We start from the raw sequence: 13,541 nt of genomic DNA, 5'->3' as shown, positions 1-13,541 counted from the left end.
TTTTTTTTTTTTTTTTTTTGTTTCTGTTGGATCTTCTGTTTTGAACTTTTGTCTTTCTGCAACATTTGTTTGGTAGCTCCTTTTTTTTTTTTTTTTTGCATCATCACCAATCTTCTGTAGAATGATTACTTAGAACGATCGCCTGTTGCGCCGGTCAACGCACTAATCCTTCCCACAGACGGCGCCAATTGTAGGGTCTGTTTTTGTTGCCCCAGCCCAAAGGATACGGGTTAAAGGCCCAGCGAACCCAGAACAATGAATTTGTAGAGAGTGGATTGAAGTTTTAAGCGCTTGCTGGCATGCATGAAGCATGAACTACTTTCCCTTTATTGAAAAATGCTAAGAACAGTTTACAACTGGGAGATGCTCCTCAGCCCATGGCCGAGGAGGTTATTTCTTTCCCTCTTCCTTTTTTTTTTCTCTTCTCCCCCCCCTCCCGCATTTTACACTTTGTTCCCCTTTCTTATATATCCCTCTCTTCCTCCTCCTGTTGATCATCTATTGGCCTCCTTTCTGACCGTCGGTCCCATCAGAGGTCATATTCGTGCTCAGGTGGCTCGCCCTGATCGATATTGCCCTGTCAAGGGGTTACATCCCCATTAATGCGGCCAGAAAGGTTAGGCGAGCGTATTCAATGCCGAGGTGACAGTTCGCCCAGGGCTTGCCCCTTCTCCGTACTTCTGTTGCCAACGCGTGGCACTGAGCCCTCTCCTCCTCGGATATTCCAGGAGTCCTTTGGTAGGGTGGTCCTCGTGTTCTTCCGAGGTCTCGGACGCCCGAGGACAGGGTCATCCTCGGACTCATCATGCGTCCTTGGCGTGGGCCATCTAGGCCTGGCTTGGAGTGGGCCAAGGCTACCCGATTTTCTGGCCCCACAAATACAATATTTAATTTATTTGTTTTTATTATATATCATTATTTTATATTTTAATATGTAACATTTATATATTACATATTTTGTATATACAAAGTAACTCAATATATGTATATATGTATTATATGTCATAATATTAATAGGTTTTATCATGTGACTTACTAATTATTAATATAATTTTGATTTTTTACATATATCTTTTTAATTAAACCGTGCATCACTTGACATAATACTAGATGGTATATTACATAAAGCTCCCTAAAAAAAATATTTGTATATTACATAAAACATTTATACATGTATTATACTCTTAAAATTGAATGCACTTATCTATCCAAAAAAAAAAGAAAAAGAATGGATTTATATAGGACTAGTCTCTAACACGTGTGCTCAGAAGCTCTTTTATTTTCTTGGGTAAAGGTTATATTTAAAAAAAAAAAAATTAGAGAATAAAATGGTGAACATAAAGGGGAAAAAAATTCTAAATTTTAGAAGTTCTCTTTTTGAATTCAAAATGAAATTTATTATTTGACATTTGTGATCCTATTTCTAAAAAAAGTTGAATTTTATTAATGAGGGTATTTTTTAACCATAGAATCGAATAGTGAGTGGCTTAATGGTAACATGGAACCGAAAATTCAAACGATTGGAGAGCACTAAAAAGAAAACAAAGTATTTTTTGCAAAATGTGTTGTCAGACAGTCAAATTCGAGGAAATTCCCCGCTGGCCAATCAAGTACCCACCAAATGCTTGTGGAACTTACAAATAAAAAAAAGTTTCATTAGTTGGTTTTGGAACTCTTGAGAGCATAAATGTTCATGATCTGTACAAAACATGACGCCTTTCAGTAAGAGGCTAAGAGCAATAGATTCCAAGATTTTTTCTTGGTCCAAATATGCCTAAAGATAACCTTTCTAATCTTTTGTAATTAAGGAATTTCAGAGCTGCAAGAAGTGATACAGCCTTTCCTTGTGTTGGAATTTTGATTGAATAGCCAATAATAAGTCTAGATTACGCACTTACAACAATTCTCATTCCCAGATCTTTTATTGAAGCTATCTTCAGCGGGTAGGTTTATCTTGGAGACCTCTCTTTTCCTAATAAGATTTGACGCTATCATTAGTCTGCTAAAGGTAAAATCAGTTTCTTTTTTTTCCTTCTTTTTTTCGGTTGTTAAAAAAAGACAAATTGACTAGAGAAAGAAGGGGGGTGGGGGAATTATATAAGTGTACTTTTGGTAGGGTGGGGAGTATCAACACAAGGTCATTAATGTGGGGATGATTGTGGTATGTTCCTGCTTCAACTTGTGGTTTGATAAACACATGGAGTTTTTTTTTTTTTTTTTTTTTGATATGGATAAACACATGGAGTTGAAAGCATGTAGTGGATGACTTTTTACAAACATTATGCTTTTGGTCTTTGACAAACTACATGTATCTCTGCTGATACATGCCAGAAAATACATGTGCTATAACTACCAACAGGCCAAATTTAGGTGGGTTTTGGTTAGCTTGAGATTGAAAAGTTATAAAATTGCCCTAACGTTCCGTGTACCTGTTTATTTCAAATATAACTTATATATGACAACAGTGTGAATTTTGCTTTGCTCCTGGGCATGAGCATAAAATACTTAACCCATCAGGGGCGAATGCTCCTAGTTATCCTGCAATAGGTTCTAGCGGGTGGGATTTATCAAAAAAAAAGGTTCTAGCAGGTGGGTTCAATTGTTCATAGGTTTTATTGACTAGAGACGACTTCAAAGGGCACTTCACTAGAAAGGTTGCTCTGTTATCAAAAAATTTTTTGCTTATGGCTTGTTTGGAAGTTTAGAGAGGGAGGAGAGTAGAGGGGAGTAGAGGGGAGGGGAGTAGTGGGGAGGAGAGTAAAGGAGAATGATTCCCCTCAACCTTGTTTGGATGTTTTTGAAATTAGTAAGGGGGAAGAGAGTAATTAGCCCTTCCCCTTGTGTAATTTTGTTAATATAATAAGGGTAAATTAGGTAATTTCCTTGGTCAATAGCTTATGTACTCTACTCCCCCTCCAAATCTCTCCAATTTGGGAGAATTAAAAATGGGGGGTTAGAGGGAGTTGAAACCCTCCAAACCCCTCCAAACCCTTCCCCTTCCTTCCTTAAAAAACTTCCAAACAAGGTAATTAGATTACTCTCCCTCTCTCTACTCTACTCCCCCTCCATTTTTAAACATCCAAACAGGCCATTAGTTGCCTACCTGCTTGTGTTGTGGGCACTTTTGAAACTAATGAAAACTACAAACCAACAGTCTATTTGAAAACTTGTTCAACATGGGATTGTGCATTTCCTTATGCATTTTGGAATATTTAAAGAGCTTTGTCTATACTTGATTCATTGATTTAAGTATGGGATCGGTGATCCATTTTAGTGTCTTTTCACATGATACAGAGAGAACAACGTCGTCAACAACAGGAAGTTGCTTTAGCAAAGGGGTTTGAATCAAAATAAAATTATCTATGTGGTGAAAAGAAGGATAGGAAGACGAGAAGCTTTATATGAGTACCTATTGATTTTCTCATTTATATTCTGTAGCTGTAGATTTTAGCATTGGGATATGTACGGATAGAACACCAAAGATTTGGAAGAAATTATGATTGATCTGTCTCAAGTAAATTATTCTCTGTTTCATCTAGGCATTGATATACTAGATAGTCTAGATTTTCACTCAATGTTTTTTGTCTTTAAAACTGGGCTAAATCTTTCTATTTAGCTTTTATCAAAAATAAATAAATAAAGAAGCCCTATTCTGTAATGCAGCTTTTACTCTAAATTGGCATTGCTAATATTTGCTATACTGATGCTCTTATATATATATATATATATATTAGGATAGATTGTTTTGCTAATATATCTAGTTCTTGGGAGACATGGCTGCTAAAAATTTGGGTTTATTTCCTTTATTTTGAAAGGCTCATCATTTTGTAAACTTCGTACTGGAGACGTTGTTTCATTCAGCATTATTAGCCAACACTATGTAATAGACTTGGAAAGTTGAAACTTTTTTTTTTTCCTGAAGGGAGAAACATGTGTTTCAATAAGTGCTTTTCAAAGTCTCAAACAAATTAGTTTGAACAGAGGTCTGAAACCCAACTTTCTCATTATACATCCAACAAAACCTTAGAATTAGGCTTAAAGAGTTCGAATAATATTTAGTAACAGATGTCGCTTGACTGCAAATAACAGAAAGCCAATGAATATGATTTTGGTTCAAAAATTTTTAAGGGGATGCTTAAAAAAGTGGTCACATCAGATGAGTATGAGAATACCAATAGATTTATAACATTTTGGTTTAGCAAAATTACCCTCAACTCCAATCCCTGTTTACAGCGAACACATCACACATATGATATGAGTGACATATCTTGTGCTTTCCCTGAAGAAGCTTGATTGATAAAACCCAGCCCATTTACTGTCACCCTTGTTTTAATATAAATTAATTAAAAAGCCCATAGCAGGAATTTAGTTTTTGCCCTAGGAAGCTGAAAGGAATTTTGATGGGAAAGTTAGGCCCAAGTTGGAGTAATATTTGTGCCGACAGTGGCTTTATCAAGGTTCTGAAATCTGAAGTAGCAGCTGCTGCTGTTCATGGATGTTTAAAGTGTTTGAATTAGATTGATGAGAAATGAAATGAAAGTCGTTCATTGTACCCACCCGGGTTGCTTCCTTATTGATAATTAAGTTTGTGGTTGGACTTGGTAGAGTCAAGTAGAACCGTATCTCTTACAAGCCTTCAAAGTTATAGTGCTGAAGCCGCTATCTTATTTTTGGTACCAGCAGAATCAACATTATTGACTTTTCTTTTATCTACTTCTTCTTGGTTCGAAAGCAGAGTCAGTAGTCGATCCTTACCAGGCAAATAACTAGCCGCGTTGCTCGAAAGTGGAAAATTTTAAGAAATACAGAGAAAAAAAGGGAGGCAAAAAGAGGACGTTAGACAAAATCAAGGGTGGTGTGGGGGATAAAGAACTCACTAAGCTAGGAATAGTTACTCCAAAGGAGGAGAGAGGAAAAAAAGCCACTACGGAGAAGGTAACCAATATGTTATGTAAATGTGATAATTATGCTCTATCTATAATCATAATTTTGTATAATTGATTGTCGCTTTTTTTATTCAAGAAGCTGCTGCAATTGGGCAAGTCTGTCTGTTTAAACAACCTATAAGAATGTTCTGCAACAACTTCTTTATTTATTATTGTTCCCAAAGTAAAATTCATTGAAAACAAGAAACCAAAACTACAGGAAAATAGCCAGAGATCCCTTAATAGATGAGAGAGGGGAGAACCTCAGCAACTAAACAACCAGAAAAAAATAATAAAACCTTCCAACTTACCTTAGATTCAGTGTACCAATTGACCGATGTTTCTAATAGTATCAAGAGTAAAATTGTGCAATACCTTAGACTAGGTGTTAGGTTTGCTTATTTGGACTTTTTTTTTTTAGCTGAGTAGCTTCAACTTGTTTTGTCACTTTGTGTAAGTAGACAAGTTGTGTTAGGGGTGTGCAAAAAACCGAAGAACCGAAAAAACCGCTTCAAACCGGCCGAAACCGAATCGAAATTTCGGTTCGGTTTCGGTTCGGTTCGGTTTCGGTTTTATTTCGTAAAAACCGAAAAGTTCGGTTCGGTTTTCGGTTGTAAATTTTAATACACCGAACCGACCGAACCGAACCGAAATATATTATTATATATTATTATTTTATATTTTATATTTTTGACTGAAAAATGTAGGATTGTATTAAATAAAAGTACAAATGTTCTAAAGGAGTATAAAAACTGGCAGATAATATTCCAAGCCTGACATGCTAAATGACTTGGCGTAAGAACAAGGACATGCTAACCAATATAATACTCCAAGCTTGACAAGACAATATATAATACTGAAGCATTGGCAGGAAAAGGCTGCCAAAATCAAATAAATTATATCCTTTGGTCGGCCATCAACGTTTGGTATTCATAAAAGAAAGATATATATATATATATATATATATATATATATTTTTTGGGTCAAAACAGGAGAGATTTTATACCACGTAAAACAGCCTCCGGGTGAGTTTGTTCCATCTCTGAGCTGTGCTTAAATATATAATATCTCGTAAATATTGACTCTGACTCAGTGAGATATGCTTTGGCTATTCTCAAAAATAAAAGAAGATATGCTTTAGCTGGTAGCTTTGTGTTGGCAGTGAACCTCCATCAACCATCATTTTATTTTAATAAAAGTCAGTGGTTAACAGTTGGGTAGTTGGCATCCATCCTTTCATTTCAAAATTCAAATTATCCGGCTAAGTAAATAGAGCATTTTAAAACCTATTAAATTAATCACCTATAATTAAACTAATTAAATATATAATTAAACTAATTAAACTAAAACTAATTAAAGTATAAAATCAAAAGTTGAAAAATCCCACCTACATACTTCACATTTTTCAGATTTCACTCTCACTTTCCTCTCTCTCACGTTCAGCCTTCAAACAGCCTAACTTTGGCTTCCACTCCACACTTCCTCTCACGCCAATCTGCCACCGCCCCTCCACTCACCACCCTCCCCACGCCACCCTCTCTTCTCGCTGTGACTGTGGCTGTGCGACGAAAATGGCATCAGCAGCGGGGTCTCCACCATCGTCGCCACTCCAAGACAACGTCGACGCCGAGCGCCGCCTCCGGGAAGCTGAGGACCATCTCTACGAAGCCATAGAGGAGCTCCAAATCTGCTTGATCATTGGCTTCTCATCTCAAGAGTCAAGACTCAAAGTGAGTCTCTTTTGAAAATCTTGATACCCTCTTTCTGTTTTGTGTTTTGGATTTTGTTGAATACTAAATCTGAATCTAAATCAATAAAGTTATGGCTTTGAAAATAGTGAATCAAGATCAAGATGTTTATTTTTTCAAGTTTTATTTGCAAATAAAGTTAGGGATTTGAAAAACTATAACCATGTGCTTGGCTGAATCTCTGTTTTGTAGTAACAACATACTGAATACTGCATTTTTTTTTTTTTAGCCCAAACAGAATTTTTGGGAAAAAACCAAGGCCCAACTAGCCCAAACTCCAGGCCCAAAAACCGAAACCGACTGAAAAACCGACCGAAACCGAAACCAACCAAAACCGACGGTTTTTCATCTATTTCGGTCGGTTTCGGTTGCGACTTTTACAAACCGAAAATTTCGGTTTTGGTTGGCCAGATAAAAAAAAATCGACCGAACCGAACCGATTACAGCCCTAAGTTGTGTTACTGTGTTAGTAACTTAGTAGTGTTAGACTAGTGTGTATAGTCAAATCAAATATCTTGCTTTGTTTACTTTTTTTGATAAGTTTTTTTTTTTTTTGGGATAAGTTCTTGCTTTGTTTACTTGTTTTCGGTTTTCCTTTCATTTTATTTATTTATTTATTTTTTAATAAATGGGTTATAAACTTGTCATACAACTCTTATTAGTTACTGGCTATGCAGTAAGTTGCCAACCAGTCATGTTTTATGTTTTATGCACTTAGTATTCATGGTGTAATCTAAATATTTTTTAGTGAAATTTATAAAATAAAATAAAATAAAAAAAACGGGTTGGCCCACAAGTTAGTCAGATCGGGTTGGTGTGGTTGGGTATTTTTCAAATCAAGTTAGTCAGGTTAGCAAATTTTAACCCGTTTTGTTATGTCTACATTTTTTGATAGAGCAAAACAACGCTATACAAATAATGATTACATTAGATTTTATCTTCTTGAAAAGAAGTTTAAATTTAATTAGGTAAGTTATTTTCTAAAAAACTCTAATTTAATTTTTCATTTGTTAATACTTATTGATTACATTTTTAACATACATATAAATAAATTATATATGTGTGTGTGTGTTGTGGGGGGTGGGGTTCAAATTTTCTAGAAAAGGCGTGATAGAAGTCCAAGCTTCAAGAAAATATACAGGTTTCATTGTGTAAGGAATTTTTTCTAAATATTGCTTCAGATATTTTATACTATATTATTGATCTACTATTCGACTCTCAAATTAAAAGTTTTAATAGGTGAATAATTATCCTCCTATAATTTGATCCTGTAGCTTCCTAATATCAAGTTACTAAATTATTAAAGATTTTTTGTAATAAGCTTGACTCTTTTTCAATCTCTGGCTGGCTCAAGATAATGTACATATCATCATGTTGTAATTATTATGTGTCGAATTACACATGAACTACACTACTGACAATTACGATGCCTACATTAAAAACTAAATCATTCTATACTGTTTTTTTTTATGTTTAATGGTATAACATACATTGGTGCAATTGGAAAATTTTCCTATAAGCACAATACACACTTTTACAAGACATTAAATGTTTGTTTATTACTTTTTTTTTAATTCCGTTTCAGAATTATATTTATCTTTCAAGCTTTCCTTGTTTTCGCTTGATAATGATAATAATTACAAAAGAATGTATGAGAACAATGTTATTCATCAGCGAAAGGCTCAAAATTTTATTTTCTTCTCACCAAAATTTGTGAGTGTCCAAAATATTATGTTTTCTCTTGTAAATTGAATATCTCACTTTGAGTTAGGGGTGACAACAAGGTCAGCTCAATATAGTTTGAATTTAAGGCGATAAATTTAAGTGGATATATTTTTAAAATATATATCAATTAATAAATCTATTTAACACTTATCAAATCAAGGTTTTTTTTTTTTTGAGAATCAACGAAGTGCCTTTTATTCAAAGAAAAACATCAAAATTTGCTTGAAACAAAAGAGAAGAACTGTGGGGGAGCATCCTCCACCCACGCACTAAAATCTAAGACAATTAAAACAAAAAATACTGAAACAAAAGCAACCATATTACCCTCTCTCTTAACATGAGAGTAATGTAATTTACTTAAACATCTTGCCAAAACGACTCCGAACCCAAGTTTTTGCTTCCAACAGAATAATACATCCTCAAGATTGACCTTAACCATATCCAAGATAGGAGCTCTCCAATGAACTCGGATCAGGGTGGATTGTGGTTGGGGAGGTTGTTGTACCGCCTGAAAATCCAGTGGGATTTCGTTGGCCACATTGGCGAGCTGCTTTAGAATGCAACAAGGTTGGTTAGTTCTGACTCGATTCCAATGTATCCGTATTGTCCAAAACATGACCGAGAACAACTCTGTATTCTGTTGCTTTCCACTCATCCACGACAGTAACTCTTTGAAATCCATGAAGGCAGTGGTTCCTCGATAAGCCCATGATGACTCAGGTCTTGAAAACTTGGAAGCACGTGACTCCGGTCTGAGTATATTAACTGCTGAAGAATTTTGCATATCAAATTTTGACAGTTTGGCATCAATTTCATTTGATTGCTTATCACTCTCCACCGTTTGCTGAACTGAAACAGATTTGGGCAGTAAATCCTGATTGATCACGCAATAACTTGGTTGAGTAATCAAGGTTAATTTGATTGATTATACACATAACTTGAGCAATGTATGCTAACCAAACCAATGTTAATTTCTTATACATAATCAAATAGCATGGTTAAAGCATAAAATTTAAGATAAAGATATGAAAATTTATTTATTTCTTCTAAAAGAATGTTTACTTTATCTTGGATAAGATAATATATGGTTATGTAAAGTTGCAATCTAATAATCAATTTTGATTTTAGTGTTGATAGGAAGATAGAGATTGTTTGGTATGCAGCCAAATTAGATATTAACTAGCTAATGTTGACAACGTAACGTATAGGATGTTGATTTACAAAAACTAAAAGTCTAAGTTGTTAGAAGAAATTAATCGTCATTAATGATTCAACATATTTATAATTTTTTTTTTTGTCAAACAATTTAAGATTTCAGTTTAGTTGAATTTTTATTGGTCTAATATTTTGTAGGCTTTCTTGGAGATAGGAAAAATAGCGTACAATCTTTTTTTCTTTCTTTTTGCCCCTTTTTTTATTCTAACATTTGGGTCTTTTTATAATAAGGTTGGGGCCTTTTTGTAATAGGAGCCTTATGAGGCAGTCTCAATATTAATGAGGTAAAGATAAAAGAGAGACAGACAGAGAGCAAAGGCATTCTTGAGAGTACTAAAACAAGGAGAAAGTAAGTTTTTTGGATGATGTTAATAGAAAATGTATGTCTAAAACATATTACATTAGAGATATGTTATTTAAATATATATTATATAAATTCAAACCCCCCAAACATATATATAATATATGAATACATCAATAACAAAAAAAAATTACAACTGCCGAGGTGGAAAAATATTATTGATAAATAAAAAAGTGATGTCAATAGTGAGTCCAAATAAAAAAACAATAAAAACTAGCCAACTTAACTGATTTAAAAATTCATGTTTGTAGCATTGCTCACATCTAGGGTAAGGTGGGGCAAGCAAAATCCGTCCCCTCTTTAGGATAGAAAAAACTTGCAGAAGATAAGACAAGAGAACTTTGGCATCCCTAGTAGTAGCTTTTAAAAAAATTCTCCAAAACGAAAATACCTAATAAAAAAAGCAACAAATTTGGTTGTAACCTAAAACTACAACTTCACTCAATATTTTTTAATTTGATGTGAATTTTGACAAATCTACCACAGGATTACATTTTCTTCTAATATCCTCTATGCTCACAAAATTTGCATAAAATCAAAAATCAATAGCTATATCATCAATCAAATGTTTAAATTTCAAAATTTTATAGTCTAGAATTACGCATAAAAATAAGTTTTGGATCGAATAGTGAATAATATCCGATTGGTACAAAATTTGATGTATGTGTTAAGGACATAAAGAATATGCAATTCAATAATTAGATTTTAAAAATATGTAGTCATGTTAATTTTTTTAGTAAGAGCTGTAGTCTTAAACTACAATAAAGTTTGTAGCCAAAGTTTGTTAGTGTTGAAGATAAGCGCATCATCCCATGAGAGCCAAAAAAGGTCTCATAATTGAAGCTATTGAAAATGGTGCCTCTTGGAATAACCTGCAGAATTAATAGTGCTAATGATTGTAATTTGTTAGGTGTCACTTGGAAAAAAAAAGAAATTGACGATAGAGATGGTGCCCACTGATTCTGCAGATTCACTAAAAGAGCTGATCATTGACATTCCACTAGTGAGCCTGCCCAATGGCCCGAGTGCTGCATCTATAGGGCTCCTAAGCGGCTTTGGCAGATAAATAAACTTATACTCCAAAGCTAATCTCAATAGGACTTTTTCACCACAGGGTAGATAAACTGAAGGATATGGAAATGCTGAAAGTGAGATACTTTAAAGGAATTCTGTTATCGGTTTGGGAAATGCTAAAAGGATCTTGCAAGTATCATTGAAGAAAACGAAGTAAAGATTTGCCATTGTTACGCAGAGATCTCTAAACTCAACAGTGAAGATTTTGTGAAAATAGTTCTATTGGATTCCACCTTTATCATTGAGCATTTCTTGAGAGCTGTTGCTGGAGGAGAATATGAAAACGATTGCATATCAAGTAAACTATGATTGAATAGGCATATACTTCAAGACTCGCTATTACTTGAGAATCAACTTTCATTTTTTATTCTCAAGGAGTTACATAATCAACTTTCCAGGTCTGAAGAAAACAATAATATTTCCTTTCTTATGCTTGCTTGCAAAAAATTTTCTCCCCATGAAAAGGAAATACCAACTGAGAAGGAAGTAAAACATTTCACTGATTTGATCAGATATTTCTACTGTCCATTTAACCTCCAACCCGGAGAAAATATTTCTAATCTACATAGTGCAACAAAGCTGAACGAGGCAGGAGTGGCATTCCAAATGGCTGAACATGGAAGGTTACTTGACATAAAATTCCAGTGGTCTAGGAGCTTGGAAAAATATCCCTACTTCGATTGCTCATGGTTCTTAAATTGCTTACCATGTTTGAAATGCTTTTTGTGCTTTGGACGTATGCAACCGGTCCCAAGCTTCGTAGTAGATGAAGGAACTGACGGCCTTTTCCGAAACCTCATGGCATTGGAGCAATGTCATTATCCATCTGTATCTTACATATGCAACTATATTGTGCTATTGGATTATCTAGTCAATTCTGCAGAAGATGTGGAATTACTTGTTGAAAAAAAGATTATTGTTAACTCGTTTACGCGGCAATAAAGCATTCGCCACCATGGTAAGCAAACTTGGCCTAGAAATTCCTGCAACGGTACTCTAGCTCGTAATCTTAATAAGCACTGTGACCAAGGTTACAACCGTCAACTGGGGATATTTTAGTCGTACCTATTTCTTTAATGTTTGGACAGCCTCTGGAACTATTATTATTCTTGTACTCCTCAGATTCACTTTTCAGGGTATTGCCGCATTGACTACCTCGTATCTGGCAGTGGTTCTTCAGATCGATCACAAATTTTGACCCTGTCGTTTGGCTTCCACTCCAGTTTACCTCTCTTGTTCTCTCCTCCCCTTACACTACCGAGTGAAGGACTCATGTAAAACATCTTTCTTTAGGTCTTAAGTAATAGCTAATCTATTACAGGTGTATCACAAGATATCAGGTGTCAGTGTTTTGGTTTGCATTACATATTATGGATTACGTGTGTACTTGGTAAAAATTAAAAAGCTAGTTTATTTTACTATTTAATTTATTTTTACTATTATTTATGAGCTTTGCTGCAATTTATAGTACTATTCACGAGTCTTGCTGTATTATTTTAACTAACTTTTATCTTTATTTACAGCCTTTATTTACAATACTTTCAGTAAAAAAATTTCAGTTTTAACAAAATAAGTGAATTCTAAACAGAACTTACATCTGCATTTTCTATTTTGTTTAGCATGTGATTGACTTTTGTTCCTAATAGGGTCTTCTACAAAATATTTGAGTGCTAGTTGTTTGAAAAGTCGTTTCAGCATCCATGAAAAGTGTGTATTTAAGCCAATAATGTTTAATCTCTGTACTTCACTTTACCACTGAATGCTAATAATATCATTGGGTCTTGTACAGGTAATGCTTAAGATTCTGAAAGGGCTGGTTTAGACCCAAAGGTTTATTATGTAGCAAATTTATGAATTATCAATTAAAAAAATTATGTGAACTCAATTTTAATAATTTAATAAATGTAACCAACTAGTGAACAAATTTTTAAAGCAAGCAAGAAAAAGAAAAACAAACCTCATTCGACTCTATTATATGCCTTGCACACGTCTAACTTTTCAGTTACCTGATCTTGCTCATGTTTAGCTTTTCAGTCATCTGATCTAACAGATCTTCCCTCTTCTTTTATTTCTCATTCCCGCAAGGGGGGGGGGGGGGGGGGGGGGGGGTGAGGAGAGAGAATTACATGATCAACAACCTTAACTAATCTTTTAAGAATCCATAGTTAACTCCTAAATTTTGGAACTAAAGCTTCATTGTCACCATTGTTGTTGTTGTAAAGCATCTATTTTACATAACCATAATTTTTATCATATTGTATATGATAATTGCCTCATTTAGGCCTCAAATTAAAAAGAACAATAAAAAGATAAGGCCTATTGAAGTGTATAAGGTAAAGTCATGAAGAATCCGTATAGAATCACAGTTTTACTTTATTTTATTTATAAACATAGAATCATAGTTTGTATGATTTTATGATCTATCACACGATTCTGCAGACATTTCCATTTTCGTCAATGATTATGAGAGAGAGAGAGAGAGAGAGCACAACC

General features: G+C 34.3%; 1 protein-coding gene across 2 annotated transcripts in view; it reads left to right on the top strand.

Moving 5' to 3' along the window:
* LOC111987897 (uncharacterized) overlaps nt 1–3,555 on the top strand; it is a 22,878-nt gene extending 19,323 nt beyond the window's left edge. For both annotated transcript variants that reach the window (XR_010626025.1, XM_065766109.1), the window contains one exon: nt 3,295–3,555. Coding sequence is in view for 1 of the 2 variants with exons in the window: in XM_065766109.1 (XP_065622181.1) it covers nt 3,295–3,354 (60 nt within the window). In the remaining variant the exon portion in view is untranslated. The remainder of the gene's footprint in view (nt 1–3,294) is intronic.
* Nucleotides 3,556–13,541: the final 9,986 nt, after the last annotated feature.

This window comes from Quercus suber, unplaced genomic scaffold (genome assembly GCF_002906115.3).
Source record: "Quercus suber isolate HL8 unplaced genomic scaffold, Cork oak 2.0 scaffold_681, whole genome shotgun sequence".
Taxonomy (NCBI): domain Eukaryota; kingdom Viridiplantae; phylum Streptophyta; class Magnoliopsida; order Fagales; family Fagaceae; genus Quercus; species Quercus suber.
The sequence above is the reverse complement of the archived record's forward strand: the minus strand, read 5'-3'. Positions and strand labels throughout refer to the sequence as shown.